This window comes from Oncorhynchus nerka, linkage group LG16 (genome assembly GCF_034236695.1).
Source record: "Oncorhynchus nerka isolate Pitt River linkage group LG16, Oner_Uvic_2.0, whole genome shotgun sequence".
Taxonomy (NCBI): domain Eukaryota; kingdom Metazoa; phylum Chordata; class Actinopteri; order Salmoniformes; family Salmonidae; genus Oncorhynchus; species Oncorhynchus nerka.
In genome coordinates this window covers 31,914,882-31,936,367 of record NC_088411.1, presented here as the reverse complement: position 1 = coordinate 31,936,367, position 21,486 = coordinate 31,914,882, and the positions used below count along the sequence as shown (strand labels likewise).

General features: G+C 44.9%; 1 protein-coding gene across 17 annotated transcripts in view; it reads right to left on the bottom strand.

The window, feature by feature from the left end:
- Positions 1 to 227: 227 nt before the first annotated feature.
- LOC115117336 (SMC5-SMC6 complex localization factor protein 2-like) overlaps positions 228 to 21,486 on the bottom strand; it is a 49,372-nt gene continuing 28,113 nt past the window's right edge. For 14 of the 17 annotated variants that reach the window (XM_065002594.1, XM_065002599.1, XM_065002603.1 and 11 more), the window contains 7 exons: positions 12,757 to 12,859; positions 12,042 to 12,271; positions 11,695 to 11,959; positions 7,202 to 7,525; positions 5,988 to 6,152; positions 5,709 to 5,777; positions 228 to 1,508 (listed from right to left, as the gene is read on the bottom strand). In XM_065002594.1, coding sequence (XP_064858666.1) covers positions 1,116 to 1,508; positions 5,709 to 5,777; positions 5,988 to 6,152; positions 7,202 to 7,525; positions 11,695 to 11,959; positions 12,042 to 12,271; positions 12,757 to 12,859 — 1,549 coding nt within the window. In that variant the 3' untranslated portion in view covers positions 228 to 1,115. Of the gene's footprint in view, positions 1,509 to 2,887; positions 3,928 to 5,708; positions 5,778 to 5,987; positions 6,153 to 7,201; positions 7,526 to 11,694; positions 11,960 to 12,041; positions 12,272 to 12,756; positions 12,860 to 21,486 lie in introns of those variants that run through there. The other 3 variants (XM_065002605.1, XM_065002606.1, XM_065002608.1) reach the window with 3 other exon arrangements.

The following is a 21,486-nucleotide window of genomic DNA, read 5'->3' as shown; positions in this document are numbered from 1 at the left end:
CACATGACTGGAGGTCGCTTTGGATTAAAGCCTGCTAAATGTTATATTATGTACATGATTTGACGTCTGGCAACTTCAGGCCTCTGAATTTTTCCAATGTTAACGAAAGCGCTTTAGATGTATGCTAAATACTATTAAAATAGGTCATATAAATGGTTAGAATGGAGTCAAGGCTTACTGGAAAATACTTCAGTTATCTTACTAACAAAAATATTTCTGCATCAACATGCCGTTCACCTGAAAATATATTTATTTAAACCTATTTTCAACATTGTGAAATCCTCTTTTGGAATTAAAAGTTGAAATCGCTCAGTCTACTTGTTCGTCTATCACTGGCTGATTCAGAATCAGAAAAAAAAATACTGTCATTTAAAACTATTTCTAGGATTGTGTCAGTGTTATACGAAGCTAAACATTGAAATCACACCATGATATACAGTAGGTCAGTGAAATTGTTGAGTGAATAATGTGGATTTGGAATACGTTAATTCCAACTGCACTAAAGGGTTCCATGTGTAGACAATGCCCATTTGCTTATCGGTCTGAGATGCCGTCTGTGTAGTCGGGGCCTGTATTTAAGTGGAGGACATTTTTGGTTTTATGCAACATCTGCACCACCTTGTGGAAAATAATAAAATGGCAAACAAGAATATATATATATTTTTTAACTGTACACCTATTATTTATTGTCTTTATAGCCATGGATATCAATCACATTTGATTTGTTTGTCTCCTTTTGTAAATACCTTTGTAATAAGGTGCAACCCGGTCCTAAACCCAACACAGAGCGAGCAGAAAGAAGCCACACCTTGCAGGAGTTTAACAACCCAAACACACACACACACATTGCAGCACAGATGACAGGAGAGATAGGTAGAATTCATAGAGGACTCATCTTTGTATCTGGCCATCTCCATTTTGAAGTTGTACATTTTCTTAACGATAGGCTGACAGTGCCTTGCAAAAGTATTCACCCTCCTTGGCATTTTTCCTATTTTGTTGCATTACAACCTGTAATTTAAATTGATTTTAATTTGGATTTCATGTAATGGACATACACAAAATAGTCCAAATTGTTGAAGTGAAATGAAAAAAATAACTTGTTTCAAAAAACTCTAAAAAATAAAAACCTGGAAAGTGTCATCTGTGTCATCTGAATCCTCTAGCGTAAGTTCCACCATCTCCTCCATCTTTAGGAATGTATCTTCCTCCTCCCCCTGAATGTCCTTTTCTTCCTCAGCTTCCTCCATGACTAAGTGCTTTTCTGGTGTCTTCTCTTTCTCATCGCTCTCATTCTCCATTGACAAAGACACTGCAATCCTCTCCTCCTTGTCTTGTCCCTCTCCGTCCACCACCTCATCCCCCTCATCTTCTTCTCCTTCCACCTCCACGACCCTGTCCCCCTCTCTCTCTTCCTCCCCGTCGCTCTCCCTGTAGGAGTGTTGGCTCTCCTGGCTGCTGCTCACAGCATCCTCAGGCAGAGGCTGCCAGAAGTCATACAGTTTATCCTAGAGGCAATACAGACATTATAAAACATATCACATTGCTATCAAACATAAGCACAGCTTACCCTGTAGGGAATAAACATAATATTATTCTAACACTTTTACTCTGCAGTAATAAACACAGCATTAACCCAAACACAGCTCTGCGATACTATAGTTACCCTGGGAATACTTCCCCGAACTAACTAACTAACTACACACATACTATAGTTACCCTGGGAATACTTCCCCGAACTAACTAACTAATTAACTACACACATACTATAGTTACCCTGGGAATACTTCCCCGAACTAACTAACTAACTACACACACACATACTATAGTTACCCTGGGAATACTTCCCCGAACTAACTAACTAACTAACTAACTAACTACATACTATAGTTACCCTGGGAATACTTCCCCGAACTAACTAACTAACTACACACACACATACTATAGTTACCCTGGGAATACTTCCCCGAACTAACTAACTAACTACACACACACATACTATAGTTACCCTGGGAATACTTCCCCGAACTAACTAACTAACTAACTAACTAACTACACACATACTATAGTTACCCTGGGAATACTTCCCCGAACTAACTAACTAACTACACACACACATACTATAGTTACCCTGGGAATACTTCCCCGAACTAACTAACTAATTAACTAACTAACTACACACACACATACTATAGTTACCCTGGGAATACTTCCCCGAACTAACTAACTAATTAACTAACTAACTACACACACACATACTATAGTTACCCTGGGAATACTTCCCCGAACTAACTAACTAACTAACTACACACACACATACTATAGTTACCCTGGGAATACTTCCCCGAACTAACTAACTAACTAACTACACACACACATACTATAGTTACCCTGGGAATACTTCCCCGAACTAACTAACTAACTACACACACACATACTATAGTTACCCTGGGAATACTTCCCCGAACTAACTAACTAACTAACTACACACACACATACTATAGTTACCCTGGGAATACTTCCCCGAACTAACTAACTAACTACACACACACATACTATAGTTACCCTGGGAATACTTCCCCGAACTAACTAACTAATTAACTAACTAACTACACACACACATACTATAGTTACCCTGGGAATACTTCCCCGAACTAACTAACTAACTACACACACACATACTATAGTTACCCTGGGAATACTTCCCCGAACTAACTAACTAACTACACACACACATACTATAGTTACCCTGGGAATACTTCCCCGAACTAACTAACTAACTACACACACACATACTATAGTTACCCTGGGAATACTTCCCCGAACTAACTAACTAACTACACACACACACATACTGTTATGCAGGTGAGAGAGGACCCAAAAGCGGTTTAACAGAAACAGAGTCTTTTAATGTCCAAACACAGCTCTGCGATACTATAGTTACCCTGGGAATACTTCCCCGAACTAACTAACTAACTACACACACACACATACTGTTATGCAGGTGAGAGAGGACCCAAAAGCGGTTTAACAGAAACAGAGTCTTTTAATGTCCAAACACAGCTCTGCGATACTATAGTTACCCTGGGAATACTTCCCCGAACTAACTAACTAATTAACTAACTAACTACACACACACATACTGTTATGCAGGTGAGAGAGGACCCAAAAGCGGTTTAACAGAAACAGAGTCTTTTAATGTCCAAACACAGCTCTGCGATACTATAGTTACCCTGGGAATACTTCCCCGAACTAACTAACTAATTAACTAACTAACTACACACACACATACTGTTATGCAGGTGAGAGAGGACCCAAAAGCGGTTTAACAGAAACAGAGTCTTTTAATGTCCAAACACAGCTCTGCGATACTATAGTTACCCTGGGAATACTTCCCCGAACTAACTAACTAATTAACTAACTAACTACACACACACACATACTGTTATGCAGGTGAGAGAGGACCCAAAAGCGGTTTAACAGAAACAGAGTCTTTTAATGTCCAAACACAGCTCTGCGATACTATAGTTACCCTGGGAATACTTCCCCGAACTAACTAACTAATTAACTAACTAACTACACACACACACATACTGTTATGCAGGTGAGAGAGGACCCAAAAGCGGTTTAACAGAAACAGAGTCTTTTAATGTCCAAACACAGGGAAGACATAAATCCTCTTCAGATGTATCGGTTGACAAAATAGACAACCCGCAGAGAGGGCGACAAATAAATCATAAAGTCCTCTGATCTTTACAGGAGAGTCCCCTTCTAGCAGCAGAGGAGAATAGCAGGGTTAGCGGCAACAGACTGCTGGTCTCTCCGGGTAGGCGCGGGTTGTAGAGGACAGAGGTACCTGATCACACGTAGCATCTGATGAAGAGGCAGATTACGACAGGACGGGACAAGGGTGAAGCAAACGAGAATCTGACAAAGACAGAAGCAGAAACAGAGAGAGAAATAGAGACCTAATCAGAGGGAAAAAAGGGAACAGGTGGGAGAGAGTAAACGAGGTAGTTAGAGGAGATGAGGAACAGCTGGGGGAAGGAAAGGGAGAGAAGGTAACCTAATACGACCAGCAGGGGGAAACGAAGTGAAGAGAAAGAACAGGAACAAGACATAACATGACAATACATGACACATACAGTACCAGTCATAAGTTTGGACACCTACTCATTCAAGGGTTTCTCTTTATTTAACTATTTTCTACATTGTAGAATAATAGTGAAGATATCAAAACTATGAAATAACACATATGGAATCATGTAGTAACCAAAAAAAAGTGTTAAACAAATAAATATATTTTAGATTCTTCAAAGTAGCGACCATTTGCCGTGATGACAGCTTTGCACACTCTTGGCATTCTCTCAACCAGCTTCATGAGGAATGCTTTTCCAACAGTCTTGAAGGAGTTCCCACATATGCTGAGCACTTGCTGGCTCCTTTTTCTTTACTCTGCGGTCCAACTCATCCCAAACCATCTCAATTGTGTTGAGGTTGGGTGATTGTGTAAGCCAGGTCATCTGATGCAGCACTCCATCACTCTCCTTCTTGGTCAAATAGCCCTTACACAGCCTGGAGGTGTGTTTTGGGTCATTGTCCTGTTGAAAAACAAATGATAGTCCCACTAAGCCCAAACCAGATGGGATGGCATATCGCTGCAGAATGCTGTGGTAGCCATACTGGTTAAGTGTGCCTTGGATTCTAAATAAATCACTGACAGTGTCACCAGCAAAGCATCCCCACACCTCCTTCTCCATGCTTCAATGTGGGAACCACACATGCGGAGATAATCCGTTCATCTACTTGGTTGGAACCAAAAATCTCAAATTTGGACTCATCAGACCAAAGGACAGATTTCCACCAGTCTAATGTCCATTGCTCGTGTTTCTTGGCCCAAGCAAGTATGTTCTTCTTATTGGTGTCCTTTAGTAGTGTTTCCTCTTGCAGAAATTCAACCATGAAGGCCTGATTCACACAGTCTCCTCTGAACAGTTGATGTTGAGATGTGTCTGTTACTTGAACTCTGAAGCATTTATTTGGGCTGCAATTTCTGAGGCTGGTAACTCTAATGAACTTATCCTCTGGAGCAGAGGTAACTCTGGGTCTTCCATTCCTGTAGCGGTCCTCATGAGGTCAAGTTTCATCATAGCGCTTGATGGTTTTTGTGATTGCACTTGAAGAAACTTTAAATTCTTGAAATGTTCTGGTTTGACTGACCATGTCTTAAAGTAACGATGGACTGTCATTTCTCTTTGCTTCTTTGAGCTGTTTTTGGACTTGGTCTTTTACCAAATAGGGCTATCTTCTGTATACCCCCCTACCTTGTCACAACACAACGGATTGGCTAAACCACATTAAGGAAAGATATTCCACAAATTAACAAGGCACACCTGTTAATTGAAATGTATTCCAGGTGACTACCCCATGAAGCTGGTTGAGAGAATGTCAAGTGTGCAAAGCTGTCAAGGCAAAAGGTGGCTATTTCAAAGAATCTAAAATGTTAAATATGTTTTGATTTGTTTAACACTGTTGGTTACTACATGATTCCATGTGTTATTTCATAGTTTTGATGTCTTCACTATTATTCTACAATGTAGAAAATAGTCAAAATAAATAAAGATTGATTCCAGGGTTTATCTACACACACACTTCTAGCTATGGCTTTATGTACTATAGCTGTACTGTATCTCTCTATGCATGTCTACCTGGAGAGGCCTGGTTCTCTGGACCAGCACGTCCCACTTGGTGTAGATCCTGGCAACAAGGTCCTTTACCTGGAGGGAGAAAGAGTGAGCGATGAGGAAGAGAGAGCGAGAGGTGGGATGGATGAGGAAGAGTGCGGAGAGAGAGGAAGAAGAGAAGAAAGAGGGAGAGAATGAGGGGGGTTAAGAGCTGTTTAACTAGAGAGAACATATCACTAATGCATTAATGTGGGTTACAGTTCCCATAGAAATGTTGTCTATATGGAAGAAGTAACTACATACCCTGCTCCTGTAAAGCATCTTCTCACTCTCCCTGATGTCACTTTTGATGTGTTTCTCCAGCTCAGCACTTAGCAACAACAACTGGTTCTTTTGCTCTGAAGGGAAGAACTCAAAGTTGGTGGCTTCGTTGGCCAAGGCCAGGAGGCTGTAGCATAGGTAGTAGGCCTGAAAACAACAGTGTTCATTAGACACCAACCGGAAGAAAACAGGGATGACTTTGACAATTGGTCATATATATATATATATATCCACACACACACACATTTACATGTATATACACACAGCTGAAGTCAGAAGTTCACATACACCTTAGCCAAATGCATTTAAACCCAGTATTTCACAATTCCTGACATTTAATCCAAGTAAAAATTACTTGTCTTAGGTTAGTAAAGATCACCACTTTATTTTTAAGAAAGTGAAATGTCAGAATAATAGTAGAGAGAATGACTTATTTCAGCTTTTATTTCTTTCATCACATTCCCAGAGGGTCAGAAGTTTACATACACTCAATTAGTATGTGGTAGCATTGCCTTTAAATTGTTGGAACTCGGGTCAAACGTTTTGGTAGCCTCCCACAAGCTTCCCACAATAAGTTGGGTGAATTTGGCCCATTCCTCCTGACAGAGCTGGTGTAACTGAGTCAGGTTTGTAGGCTTCCTTGCTCGCACACGCTTTTTCAGTTCTTCGCACACGCTTCATTCATCAAATGATGTCAATTAGCCTATCAGAAGCTTCTGAAGCCATTACATAATTTTCTGGAATCTTTCATGCTGTTTAAAGGCACAGTCAACTTAATGTATGTAAACTTCTGACCCACTGGAATTGTGATACAGTGAATTATAAGTGAAATAATCTGTCTGTAAACAATTGTTGGAAAACCGACTTGCCAAAACTATAGTTTGCTAACAAGACTTTTGTGGAGTGGTTGAAAAACGAGTTATAATGACTCAGGTCTAAGTGTATGTAAACTTCCTACTTCAACTGTATATACACTTCCCTTGCAAACCACTGTCGGTTGTGTGACCTAATGAACACAACCCCAGTTCTCCTGATTTAACCGGACAACAAGTGTAGTCACTTTGAACCAGACGCAAACAAACCTGGGAGGTACTCGCTGCTGCTCTTGTCCAATAAGAAACTCATATTTTGTTGCAAAACAAATTCTGTTGCAAAAATACCCTTATAGACACCCTGGTAAATAACCCTTTGTTGACCTGCTGGTCCAGGGAGGCACAGTCCTCCTCTTCCTCCCGCTCTCTGTGTGGGTGGTGACTCCTCCTGTAGCATGAGGTGGCCAGCCCCCGGAGGAGTGAGGAGGGCCGCATTTGGGAGAGGTAGGGACGCAGGTCTGACAGCTGGAACTCTGTGTTGGAGGGAATGTAAGTGCATCTGTTGTTTAGCAGCTTGGAGATGGCCGACACACTGAGGTGTCTCCTGAGTTGCTTGCCGCGCATGCTGTCTGGCAGGAGCTCAACCAGCCAGCGCAGGTTGTGGTGGTCCTCAGTCAGGGCAATCAACGACATGCAGATCCTGGGTAGCTACAGAACAGGACAGGAGATCGATCAACATCAACAATCAGACAGGAGAAATAGACACACAACACAGTGAGATGAGTTTACCTAGGAAAGGAAAGAAATAAAGTTCAAACTAGCAAAATAAAGAAATGGTGACAAGCATTCATTCATCTCCAGCACCATACCAGTGTCTACATACAGTGAGCTCCAAAAGTATTGGGACAGTAGCTAGGTTTCCATCCAATTTGTGACAGATCTTCATGGGAATATTTTTAAAAAGTCTGCATAGAATAACATGCTCATTTTCCACCAGAGATGTGTTTCCATCAAACTAACCTTTTGCGGATAAAAGGCTGTGCGCGATGATGTAGTGCACATAAAAATAACGTTTGCAGTTAAATTACAAGTTAAATGGGTTTCCATGGGGCCTTCCGAGTGGCGCAGCAGTCTAAGGCACTTGCATCGCAGTATTTCCTCTGACACATTGGTGCAGCTGGTTTCCAGGTTAAGCAAGCAGTGTGTCCAGAAACAGTGCGGCTTAGCAGGGTCATGTTTCGGAGGACACATGGCTCTCGAGCTTCGCCTCTCCCGAGTTCGTATGGGAGTTGCAGCAATGAGACTGTAAATACCAATTTGATCCCACGAAATTGAGAAAAAAAGGGGTAAAAGTAACATTTTATTTGTATATAAAATAAACAAATGAGTTTCCATCGCATTTTCAACTTTACTGATGGTTTTGTAACAAAAATTGTTGCGTTATATTGCAAATGTGCCCACTCTAGTCTAGGCACATGCACATTAACCAACATCTCGCAGATACAGTGCTGGTAGACATTATGAGATTATTATGGAGAAGTGTGATATTTTTTGTATTTGTCAAACGGCAGCCAAGCATTGATTATCATGTCACCAGAATAAGACCCTCGATATTCATTGGAAAAGAGCATCAAGCTCATCATCTTGCACTTTCACCTCCTAATTTAGTTAATCTGTAGCCTAATATACAGCATGGTTTACAGATTGGTAGTGGGAGGACCACACAACATCGCGTGACTCCAAGTTGACTTGAAAATGATGGTTATATTAATATTTGCTAATAAAGGCATTTCCACTGCCATTTCTCACATCATTTATTTTAGACTTAAAAAGATCCCACCATGTCGAACAAAGAAATTGTCTGTTGGCATTTATACAATTGTACCGGCATTTCATGTTTCCATCAGCCCAGTCGTGATGGACTTTTTTCATGCGTCAGGTAATTCATCTGCATGAAATGGTTGGCTGGAAGCCTGGTTGGTGACACATTTTTGGGGGTTTTGGCTCTGGTCTACAGCACTTTGGATTTGAAATGATACAAAGTTACAGAGGCACAAACATCATACCCCCTAAGAAATGCTAATCTCTCCTGTTCTTGTAATGGTGAGAGGTTAGCATGTCTTGGAGGTATGATATAAAATGCTAATCTCTCCTGTTCTTGTAATGGTGAGAGGTTAGCATGTCTTGGAGGTATGATATAAAATGCTAACCTCTCCTGTTCTTGTAATGGTGAGAGGTTAGCATGTCTTGAAGGTATGATATAAAATGCTAACCTCTCCTGTTCTTGTAATGGTGAGAGGTTAGCATGTCTTGGAGGTATGATATACAATGTTGACCTCTCCTGTTCTTGTAATGGTGAGAGGTTAGCATGTCTTGGAGGTATGATATAAAATGCTAATCTCTCCTGTTCTTGTAATGGTGAGAGGTTAGCATGTCTTGGAGGTATGATATAAAATGCTAATCTCTCCTGTTCTTGTAATGGTGAGAGGTTAGCATGTCTTGGAGGTATGATATAAAATGCTAATCTCTCCTGTTCTTGTAATGGAGAGAGGTTAGCATGTCTTGGAGGTATGACATAAAATGCTAATCTCTCCTGTTCTTGAAATGGAGAGAGGTTAGCATGTCTTGTGGGGGATGATTTTTGTGCATCTGTATGATATAAAATGCTAATCTCTCCTGTTCTTGTAATGGAGAGAGGTTAGCATGTCTTGGAGGTATGACATAAAATGCTAATCTCTCCTGTTCTTGAAATGGAGAGAGGTTAGCATGTCTTGGGGGGATGATTTTTGTGCATCTGTAACTTTCTCACTCATCATTATTCATTATTCATCATTGGGGCGGCAGGGTAGCCTAGTGGTTAGAGCGTTGGACTAGTAACTGAAAGGTTGCAAGTTCAAATCCCCGAGCTGACAAGGTACAAATCTGTTGTTCTGCCCCTGAACAGGCAGTTAACCCATCAGGTCGTCATTGAAAATAAGAATTTGTTCTTAACTGACTTGCCTAGTTAAATAAAGAAATAAATGCAGTGCCTGTTAATTTATCATCGAATCACAGCCTACTTTGTCAAACGGGTGATGATTTAACAAGCGCATTCGTGAAAAAAGCACTGTCGTGGCACCAATGTAAAATCAATACACAAGTATATATTTTTTTAACCTGCATATTTAGTTCAAAAAAATTCATGTTAGCAGGCAATATTAACGAGGGAAATTGTGTCACTTCTCTTGCGTTCAGTACAAGCAGAGTCAGGGTATATGCAGCAGTTTGGGCCGCCTGGCTCAAACTGTGTGAAGAAAATTTGCCAGAATTTTACATAATTATGACATAACGTTGAAGGTTGCGCAATGTAACAGCAATATTTAGACTTATGGATGTGGTTCCGTATTTCACTGAAAGAATAAACGTTTTGTTTTCTAAATGACAGTTTCCGGATTCGACCATATTAATGACCAAAGGCTCGTATTTCTGTGTTTTATTATATTATAGTATAGAGCAGTCTGGCTGAGCGGTGGTAGGCAGCAGCAGTAAGCATTCTTTCAAACAGAACTTTCCTGCTTTGCCAGCAGCTCTTCGCAATGCTTGAAGCACAGCTCTGTTTATGACTTCAAGCCTATCAACTCCCGAGATTAGGCTGGCAATACTAAAGTACCGATTAGAACATCCAATAGTCAAAGGTATCTGAAATACAAAATGGTAGAGAGAAATAGTCCTATAAATACTATAATAACTACAACCTAAAACGTATTAATTGGGAATATCGAAGACTCATGTTAAAAGGAACCACCAGCTTTCATATGTTCTCATGTTCTGAGCAAGGAACTTAAACTTTAGCTTTTTTACATGGCACATATTGTACATTTACTTTCTTCTCCAACACTGTTTTTGCATTATTTAAACTAAATTGTTTTTATTTATGTATTATATTAAGTTAAAATAAAAGTGTTCATTCAGTATTGTTGTAATTGTCATTATTACAAATATATATATAAAAATCGTCCGATTAATCGGTATCGGGGTTGAAAAATCATAATCGGTCGACCTCTAGCCAACACACCGTAATGGTGTTGTCCACCACCCTTCTTCCATCTTCATATTTGACAGGGAAGCCTAAATGCTCCCATCCATGAGACTTAAATGAAGCGGGAGGCTTTTCCTGTTCTTCAGCTCCTCCGCCAGCCATGGCTGTCACTGCTCTTTAGTCTTCTTTGCTTTTTGAAACACGAGCATCCAGGATTGATACGTTTGGATTCAACATGTTCACGTGAACAGTAAACAAAACAGCTTTTAAAAAAATGATTCAATCAGGCTTCAGAGCAAAACACAGCATCTTTTCACTGCAACTTTGCATGGAGACGTAGGGAATTACTTTAAAAAGTAACAGTAGCAGTAAAATCACACTATGATGGTTAAACTCTGCAATTGATCTGCGGTTCACATGCGTGCTGAGCCGTGGGGGGTGATCCGTACGGATCAACTACAGTCCGTTACATCACTAGTCATGAGCATATGTAGATTCAATGAAAGTGCAGCTTTTGTGATTGGACCTAGAAAAGTCTTGACCCTGTTTCAAACGGGCTATTTTGGGACCGTAATTTAAAACAAGTCAGTGCTAACTCTGCTCCGGAGCAGGGCCAGCTAGCCCTGGGCTAAGGATGGTGCTAGTCCACTTTACAATGTGCAAGCGTGAACACTCCCTTCGCCCTGGGCTTATTTAGACAGCAAATAACTGGATGGGAGAGACAAGCAAGTAGGAGATGAAGTCAGAAACACTGAGGCGGGGATTGAACCCACAACCATTGGGGTTGCACATGTACACATGTTTCTACGGCACCACGCAGAAGCCACAGAAGATGAAAGAAATAAAACAGTTGACTGACCATGATGTCCAAGTCCCTTATGCTGTTGACCAGGTTGTGCAGTAGGGAGCGGAGGTGCTCAGTGGGCTGGAGGGCGAGCTGCGTGTCCAGGCCCACTCTGCTCACCACCGTCAGGAGTAACAACAGTTCTCCGTCACTGTAGACCCGCGGGCACAACGACGTACAATGACACATGTACTTGACGACATTGTCAAAGTTGTGTTCAGGGAAAGTTCTGATCTCCTTCTTGCTGGACAGGCTCTCTGTGCTGATCTGGAGGCCCTCTCTACATACACACAGGTAGTTATTATCTGTCTATCAGAAAAATTGTATGAACAAAGTAGTTATTGACACACACACATACTTACATCAGGTCTCCCTCAGTGAAGGGGGGTTGTAGGTTCTCCAGGGGGAAAAGAGTGACAAAGGGAACCCCCATGTTCATGAAGACCAGGGTCATGTCTCCAATACTGGGCACCCACACCTCAAACCTCTCACTCTTATTCAGCACCATGTGTTCAGCAGCGGAGCAGGCAATATCTCCAAGGGCCTTTAGTACCTGATGACAGGTCAGCCTGTCTGAGTGGACTGACATCATCTACAGGAGGGAGGGAGAGAGAAAGAGAGAGGCTGACGTTTTGTCTGTCTCTAATGAGCCATCCCCATTTGATTAAAAACAATTTAGTACCCCCTCGTTAGTCCTCCCCCTATGTTTAGTCCCCCCCCTCGTTAGTCCTCCCCCGGGGCGGCAGGGTAGCCTAGTGGTTAGAGCGTTGGACTAGTAACCGGAAGGTTGCAAGTTCAAACCCCGAGCTGACAAGGTATAAATCTGTCGTTCTGCCCCTGAACAAGGCAGTTCACCCACCGTTCCTAGGCCGTCATTGAAAATAAGAATTTGTTCTTAACTGACTTGCCTAGTTAAATAAAGAGAAAATGTTAGTCCTCCCCACAAAAAAAGAGTTGCAAACCACCAAAGAGAGAGACATTAATACATTGATCAATTAAAATTAAGCAATTATACAAACAAATCAATCAATCAATCTGATTAGTCTAGCACAGGTAAAAGGGGGTGTAGAGTAGTACCTGGAAGAGCCAGCGGGTCACCTGGGGAGGACAGGGGGAGGAGCAGTAGGCTCTCTGGAACAGCTGGGAACTGACCTGGGTCCTGAACTGGTCTGGAGAGGAGCTGAGGGAATGAGAGATTTACATTTACATTTAAGTCATTTAGCAGACGCTCTTATCCAGAGCGACTTACAAATTGGTGCATTCACCTTATGACATCCAGTGGAGCAGCCACTTTACAATAGTGCATCTAAATCTTTTAAGGGGGGGTGAGAAGGATTACTTTATCCTATCCTAGGTATTCCTTAAAGAGGTGGGGTTTCAGGTGTCTCCGGAAGGTGGTGATTGACTCCGCTGTCCTGGCGTCGTGAGGGAGTTTGTTCCACCATTGGGGGGCCAGAGCAGCGAACAGTTTTGACTGGGCTGAGCGGGAACTGTACTTCCTCAGTGGTAGGGAGGCGAGCAGGCCAGAGGTGGATGAACGCAGTGACCTTGTTTGGGTGTAGGGCCTGATCAGAGCCTGGAGGTACTGAGGTGCCGTTCCCCTCACAGCTCCGTAGGCAAGCACCATGGTCTTGTAGCGGATGCGATCTTCAACTGGAAGCCAGTGGAGAGAGCGGAGGAGCGGGGTGACGTGAGAGAACTTGGGAAGGTTGAACACCAGACGGGCTGCGGCGTTCTGGATGAGTTGAAGGGGTTTAATGGCACAGGCAGGGAGCCCAGCCAACAGCGAGTTGCAGTAATCCAGACGGGAGATGACAAGTGCCTGGATTAGGACCTGCGCCGCTTCCTGTGTGAGGCAGGGTCGTACTCTGCGGATGTTGTAGAGCATGAACCTACAGGAACGGGCCACCGCCTTGATGTTAGTTGAGAACGACAGGGTGTTGTCCAGGATCACGCCAAGGTTCTTAGCACTCTGGGAGGAGGACACAGTGGAGTTGTCAACCGTGATGGCGAGATCATGGAACGGGCAGTCCTTCCCCGGGAGGAAGAGCAGCTCCGTCTTGCCGAGGTTCAGCTTGAGGTGGTGATACGTCATCCACACTGATATGTCTGCCAGACATGCAGAGATGCGATTCGCCACCTGGTCATCAGAAGGGGGAAAGGAGAAGATTAATTGTGTGTCGTCTGCATAGCAATGATAGGAGAGACCATGTGAGGTTATGACAGAGCCAAGTGACTTGGTGTATAGCGAGAATAGGAGAGGGCCTAGAACAGAGCCCTGGGGGACACCAGTGGTGAGAGCACGTGGTGAGGAGACGGATTCTCGCCACGCCACCTGGTAGGAGCGACCTGTCAGGTAGGACGCAATCCAAGCGTGGGCCGCGCCGGAGATGCCCAACTCGGAGAGGAGGATCTGATGGTTCACAGTATCGAAGGCAGCCGATAGGTCTAGAAGGATGAGAGCAGAGAAGAGAGAGTTAGCTTTAGCAGTGCGGAGCGCCTCCGTGATACAGAGAAGAGCAGTCTCAGTTGAATGACTAGTCTTGAAACCTGACTGATTTGGATCAAGAAGGTCATTCTGAGAGAGATAGCGGGAGAGCTGGCCAAGGGCGGCACGTTCAAGGGTTTTGGAGAGAAAAGAAAGAAGGGATACTGGTCTGTAGTTGTTGACATCGGAGGGATCGAGTGTAGGTTTTTTCAGAAGGGGTGCAACTCTCGCTCTCTTGAAGACGGAAGGGACGTAGCCAGCGGTCAGGGATGAGTTGATGAGCGAGGTGAGGTAAGGGAGAAGGTCTCCGGAAATGGTCTGGAGAAGAGAGGAGGGGATAGGGTCAAGCGGGCAGGTTGTTGGGCGGCCAGCCGTCACAAGACGCGAGATTTCATCTGGAGAGAGAGGGGAGAAAGAGGTCAGAGCACAGGGTAGGGCAGTGTGAGCAGAACCAGCGGTGTCGTTTGACTTAGCAAACGAGGATCGGATGTCGTCGACCTTCTTTTCAAAATGGTTGACGAAGTCATCTGCAGAGAGGGAGGAGGGGGGGGGATTCAGGAGGGAGGAGAAGGTGGCAAAGAGCTTCCTAGGGTTAGAGGCAGATGCTTGGAATTTAGAGTGGTAGAAAGTGGCTTTAGCAGCAGCGACAGAAGAGGAAAATGTAGAGAGGAGGGAGTGAAAGGATGCCAGGTCCGCAGGGAGGCGAGTTTTCCTCCATTTCCGCTCGGCTGCCCGGAGCCCTGTTCTGTGAGCTCGCAATGAGTCGTCGAGCCACGGAGCGGGAGGGGAGGACCGAGCCGGCCTGGAGGATAGGGGACATAGAGAGTCAAAGGATGCAGAAAGAGAGGAGAGGAGGGTTGAGGAGGCAGAATCAGGAGATAGGTTGGAGAAGGTTTGAGCAGAGGGAAGAGATGATAGGATGGAAGAGGAGAGAGTAGCGGGGGAGAGAGAGCGAAGGTTGGGACGGCGCGATACCATCCGAGTAGGGGCAGTGTGGGAAGTGTTGGATGAGAGCGAGAGGGAAAAGGATACAAGGTAGTGGTCGGAGACTTGGAGGGAGTTGCAATGAGGTTAGTGGAAGAACAGCATCTAGTAAAGATGAGGTCGAGCGTATTGCCTGCCTTGTGAGTAGGGGGGGAAGGTGAGAGGGAGAGGTCAAAAGAGGAGAGGAGTGGAAAGAAGGAGGCAGAGAGGAATGAGTCAAAGGTAGACGTGGGGAGGTTAAAGTCGCCCAGAACTGTGAGAGGTGAGCCGTCTTCAGGAAAGGAGCTTATCAAGGCATCAAGCTCATTGATGAACTCTCCGAGGGAACCTGGAGGGCGATAAATGATAAGGATATTAAGCTTGAAAGGGCTGGTAACTGTGACAGCATGGAATTCAAGGGAGGCGATAGACAGATGGGTAAGGGGAGAAAGAGAGAATGACCACTTGGGAGAGATGAGGATCCCGGTGCCACCACCCCGCTGACCAGAAGCTCTCGGGGTGTGCGAGAACACGTGGGCGGACGAAGAGAGAGCAGTAGGAGTAGCAGTGTTATCTGTGGTGATCCATGTTTCCGTCAGTGCCAAGAAGTCGAGGGACTGGAGGGAGGCATAGGCTGAGATGAACTCTGCCTTGTTGGCCGCAGATCGGCAGTTCCAGAGGCTACCGGAGACCTGGAACTCCACGTGGGTCGTGCGCGCTGGGACCACCAGATTAGGGTGGCCGCGGCCACGCGGTGTGGAGCGTTTGTATGGTCTGTGCAGAGAGGAGAGAACAGGGATAGACAGACACATAGTTGACAGGCTACAGAAGAGGCTACGCTAATGCAAAGGAGATTGGAATGACAAGTGGACTACACGTCTCGAATGTTCAGAAAGTTGAGCTTACGTAGCAAGAATCTTATTGACTAAAATGATTAAAAATGATACAGTACTGCTGAAGTAGGCTAGGTGGCAGTGGCTGCGTTGTTGACTTTGTAGGCTAGCTGGCAGTGGCTGCGTTGTTGATTACGTTACGTTGCGTTAAAAGAACGACAATAGCTGGCTAGGTAACCTAGAAAATCGCTCTAGACTACACAATTATCTACACAATTATCTTTGATACAGAGACGGCTATGTAGCTAGCTATGTAGACGGTGGGCGTTAGCTAGCTGGCTAGCTGCTGGGCAGATACGTTAGGACGACGAAATACGATAATTACGCAATTATCTTTGATACAAAGACGGCTATGTAGCTAGCTAAGAAGAAATTGCTAAGATTAGACAAATCAAACCGTTGTACTATAATGAAATGTAATGAAAAGTTATACTACCTGCAGACCGAAGTGCAGACCGAAGTGCGGATGCACTTATAATGAGATGGTAGAGAGAGGGGAAAAACACACACCAGAGAGATGAGAGGGGAAAAAGCACACACCAGAGAGATGAGAGAGAGGGGGAAAACACACACCAGATATAGAAGGGAAAAACACACACCAGAGAGATGAGAGGGGGAAAAACACACACCAGAGAGAGAAGCGAAAAACACACACCAGAGAGATGAGAGATGAGAGGGGAAAAACACACACCAGAGAGATGAGAGGGGAAAAACACACACCAGAGAGATGAGAGATGAGAGGGGAAAAACACACACCAGAGAGATGAGAGGGGAAAAACACACACCAGAGAGATGAGAGATGAGAGGGGAAAAACACACACCAGAGAGATGAGAGATGAGGGGAAAAACACACACCAGATAGAGAGGAAAAACACACACCAGAGAGATGAGAGGGGAAAAACACACACCAGAGAGATGAGAGGGGAAAAACACACACCAGAGAGATGAGAGAGGGGAAAAACACACACCAGATAGAGAGGAAAAACACACACCAGAGAGATGAGAGGGGAAAAACACACACCAGATAGAGAGGAAAAACACACACCAGAGAGATGAGAGGGGAAAAACACACACCAGATAGAGAGGAAAAACACACACCAGAGAGATGAGAGGGGAAAAACACACACCAGAGAGATGAGAGGGGGAAAACACACACCAGAGAGATGAGAGAGGGGAAAAACACACACCAGAGAGATGAGAGATGAGAGGGGAAAAACACACACCAGAGAGATGAAAGATGAGAGGGGAAAAACACACACCAGAGAGATGAGAGAGGGGAAAAACACACACCAGAGAGATGAGAGATGAGAGGGGAAAAACACACACCAGAGAGATGAGAGATGAGAGGGGAAAAACACACACCAGAGAGATGAGAGATGAGAGGGGGAAAACACACACCAGAGAGATGAGAGATGAGAGGAAAAACACACACCAGAGAGAGAAGGGAAAAACACACAACAGAGAGATGAGAGGGGAAAAACACACACCAGAGAGATGAGAGAGAGGGGAAAAACACACACCAGAGAGATGAGAGGGGAAAAACACACACCAGATAGAGAGGAAAAACACACACCAGCGAGAGAGAGAGGGGGAAAACACACACCAGAGAGATGAGAGGGGGAAAAGCACACACCAGATAGAGAGGAAAAACACACACCAGCGAGAGAGAGAGGGGGAAAACACACACCAGAGAGATGAGAGGGGAAAAAGCACACACCAGAGAGAGAGAGATGAGAGGGGAAAACACACACCAGAGAGATGAGAGAGAGGGGAAAACACACACCAGATATAGAAGGGAAAACACACACCAGAGAGATGAGAGGGGGAAAACACACACCAGAGAGAGAAGGAAAACACACACCAGAGAGATGAGAGATGAGAGGGGAAAACACACACCAGAGAGATGAGAGATGAGAGGGGAAAACACACACCAGAGAGATGAGAGATGAGAGGGGAAAAACACAAACCAGAGAGATGAGAGATGAGGGGAAAAAACACACACCAGATAGAGAGGAAAAACACACACCAGAGAGATGAGAGGGGAAAAACACACACCAGAGAGATGAGAGGGGAAAAACACACACCAGAGAGATGAGAGAGGGGAAAAACACACACCAGAGAGATGAGAGATGAGAGGGGAAAAACACACACCAGAGAGATGAGAGTGAGGGGAAAAACACACACCAGAGAGAGAAGGGAAAAACACACACCAGAGAGAGAAGGGAAAAACACACACCAGAGAGATGAGAGGGGGAAAACACACACCAGAGAGATGAGAGAGAGGGGAAAAACACACACCAGAGAGATGAGAGGGGAAAAACACACACCAGAGAGATGAGAGGGGAAAAACACACACCAGATAGAGAGGAAAAACACACACCAGCGAGAGAGAGAGGGGGAAAACACACACCAGAGAGATGAGAGGGGGAAAAGCACACACCAGAGAGATGAGAGAGAGGGGGAAAAGCACACACCAGAGAGATGAGAGGGGGAAAAGCACACACCAGAGAGATGAGAGGGGGAAAACACACACCAGAGAGATGAGAGGGAGGGGGAAAACACACACCAGATAGATGAGAGAGAGGGGGAAAACACACCCCAGATAGATGAGAGAGAGGGGAAAAACACACACCAGATAGATGAGAGAGAGGGGAAAAACACACACCAGATAGATGAGAGGGGAAAACACACACCAGAGAGATGAGAGAGAGGGGGAAACACACACACCAGAGAGATGAGAGATGAGAGGGGAAAAACACACACCAGATAGAGAGGAAAAACACACACCAGAGAGATGAGAGATGAGGGGAAAAACACACACCAGAGAGATGAGAGGGGAAAAACACACACCAGAGAGAGGAGGGAAAACACACACCAGCGAGAGAGAGAGGGGAAAACACACACCAGAGAGATGAGAGGGGAAAAGCACACACCAGATAGAGAGGAAAACACACACCAGCAGAGAGAGAGAAAAACACACACCAGAGAGATGAGAGGGGAAAAAGCACACACCAGAGAGAGATGAGAGGGGGAAAACACACACCAGAGAGATGAGAGAGAGGGGGAAAACACACACCAGATATAGAAGGGAAAAACACACACCAGAGAGATGAGAGGGGGAAAAACACACACCAGAGAGAGAAGGGAAAAACACACACCAGAGAGATGAGAGATGAGAGGGGAAAAACACACACCAGAGAGATGAGAGATGAGAGGGGAAAACACAAACCAGAGAGATGAGAGATGAGGGGAAAAAACACACACCAGATAGAGAGGAAAACACACACCAGAGAGATGAGAGGGGAAAAACACACACCAGAGAGATGAGGGGAAAACACACACCAGAGAGATGAGAGAGGGGAAAACACACACCAGAGAGATGAGAGATGAGAGGGGAAAAACACACACCAGAGAGATGAGAGGGGGAAAAGCACACACCAGATAGAGAGGAAAAACACACACCAGCGAGAGAGAGAGGGGGAAAACACACACCAGAGAGATGAGAGGGGAAAAAGCACACACCAGAGAGAGATGAGAGGGGGAAAACACACACCAGAGAGATGAGAGAGAGGGGGAAAACACACACCAGATATAGAAGGGAAAAACACACACCAGAGAGATGAGAGGGGGAAAACACACACCAGAGAGAGAAGGAAAACACACACCAGAGAGATGAGAGATGAGAGGGGAAAAACACACACCAGAGAGATGAGAGATGAGAGGGGAAAACACAAACCAGAGAGATGAGAGATGAGGGAAAAACACACACCAGATAGAGAGGAAAAACACACACCAGAGAGATGAGAGGGGAAAAACACACACCAGAGAGATGAGAGGGGAAAAACACACACCAGAGAGATGAGAGAGGGGAAAAACACACACCAGAGAGATGAGAGATGAGAGGGGAAAACACACACCAGAGAGATGAGAGTGAGGGGAAAACACACACCAGAGAGAGAGAGGGAAAACACACACCAGAGAGAGAAGGGAAAACACACACCAGAGAGATGAGAGAGAGGGGAAAACACACACCAGAGAGATGAGAGAGAGGGGAAAACACACACCAGAGAGATGAGAGGGGAAAACACACACCAGAGAGATGAGAGGGGAAAACACACACCAGATAGAGAGGAAAAACACACACCAGCGAGAGAGAGAGGGGGAAAACACACACCAGAGAGATGAGAGGGGGAAAAGCACACACCAGAGAGATGAGAGAGAGGGGGAAAACACACACCAGAGAGATGAGAGGGGGGAAAAGCACACACCAGAGAGATGAGAGGGGGGGAAAACACACACCAGAGAGATGAGAGGGAGGGGGAAAACACACACCAGATAGATGAGAGAGAGGGGGAAAACACACCCCAGATAGATGAGAGAGAGGGGAAAAACACACACCAGATAGATGAGAGAGAGGGGAAAAACACACACCAGATAGATGAGAGGGGAAAACACACACCAGAGAGATGAGAGAGAGGGGGAAACACACACACCAGAGAGATGAGAGATGAGAGGGGAAAAACACACACCAGATAGAGAGGAAAAACACACACCAGAGAGATGAGAGATGAGGGGAAAAACACACACCAGAGAGATGAGAGGGGAAAAACACACACCAGAGAGAGAAGGGAAAAACACACACCAGCGAGAGAGAGAGGGGGAAAACACACACCAGAGAGATGAGAGGGGGAAAAGCACACACCAGATAGAGAGGAAAAACACACACCAGCGAGAGAGAGAGGGGGAAAACACACACCAGAGAGATGAGAGGGGAAAAAGCACACACCAGAGAGAGATGAGAGGGGGAAAACACACACCAGAGAGATGAGAGAGAGGGGGAAAACACACACCAGATATAGAAGGGAAAAACACACACCAGAGAGATGAGAGGGGGAAAAACACACACCAGAGAGAGAAGGGAAAAACACACACCAGAGAGATGAGAGATGAGAGGGGAAAAACACACACCAGAGAGATGAGAGATGAGAGGGGAAAAACACAAACCAGAGAGATGAGAGATGAGGGGAAAAACACACACCAGATAGAGAGGAAAAACACACACCAGAGAGATGAGAGGGGAAAAACACACACCAGAGAGATGAGAGGGGAAAAACACACACCAGAGAGATGAGAGAGGGGAAAAACACACACCAGAGAGATGAGAGATGAGAGGGGAAAAACACACACCAGAGAGATGAGAGTGAGGGGAAAAACACACACCAGAGAGAGAAGGGAAAAACACACACCAGAGAGAGAAGGGAAAAACACACACCAGAGAGATGAGAGAGAGGGGAAAAACACACACCAGAGAGATGAGAGAGAGGGGAAAAACACACACCAGAGAGATGAGAGGGGAAAAACACACACCAGAGAGATGAGAGGGGAAAAACACACACCAGATAGAGAGGAAAAACACACACCAGCGAGAGAGAGAGGGGGAAAACACACACCAGAGAGATGAGA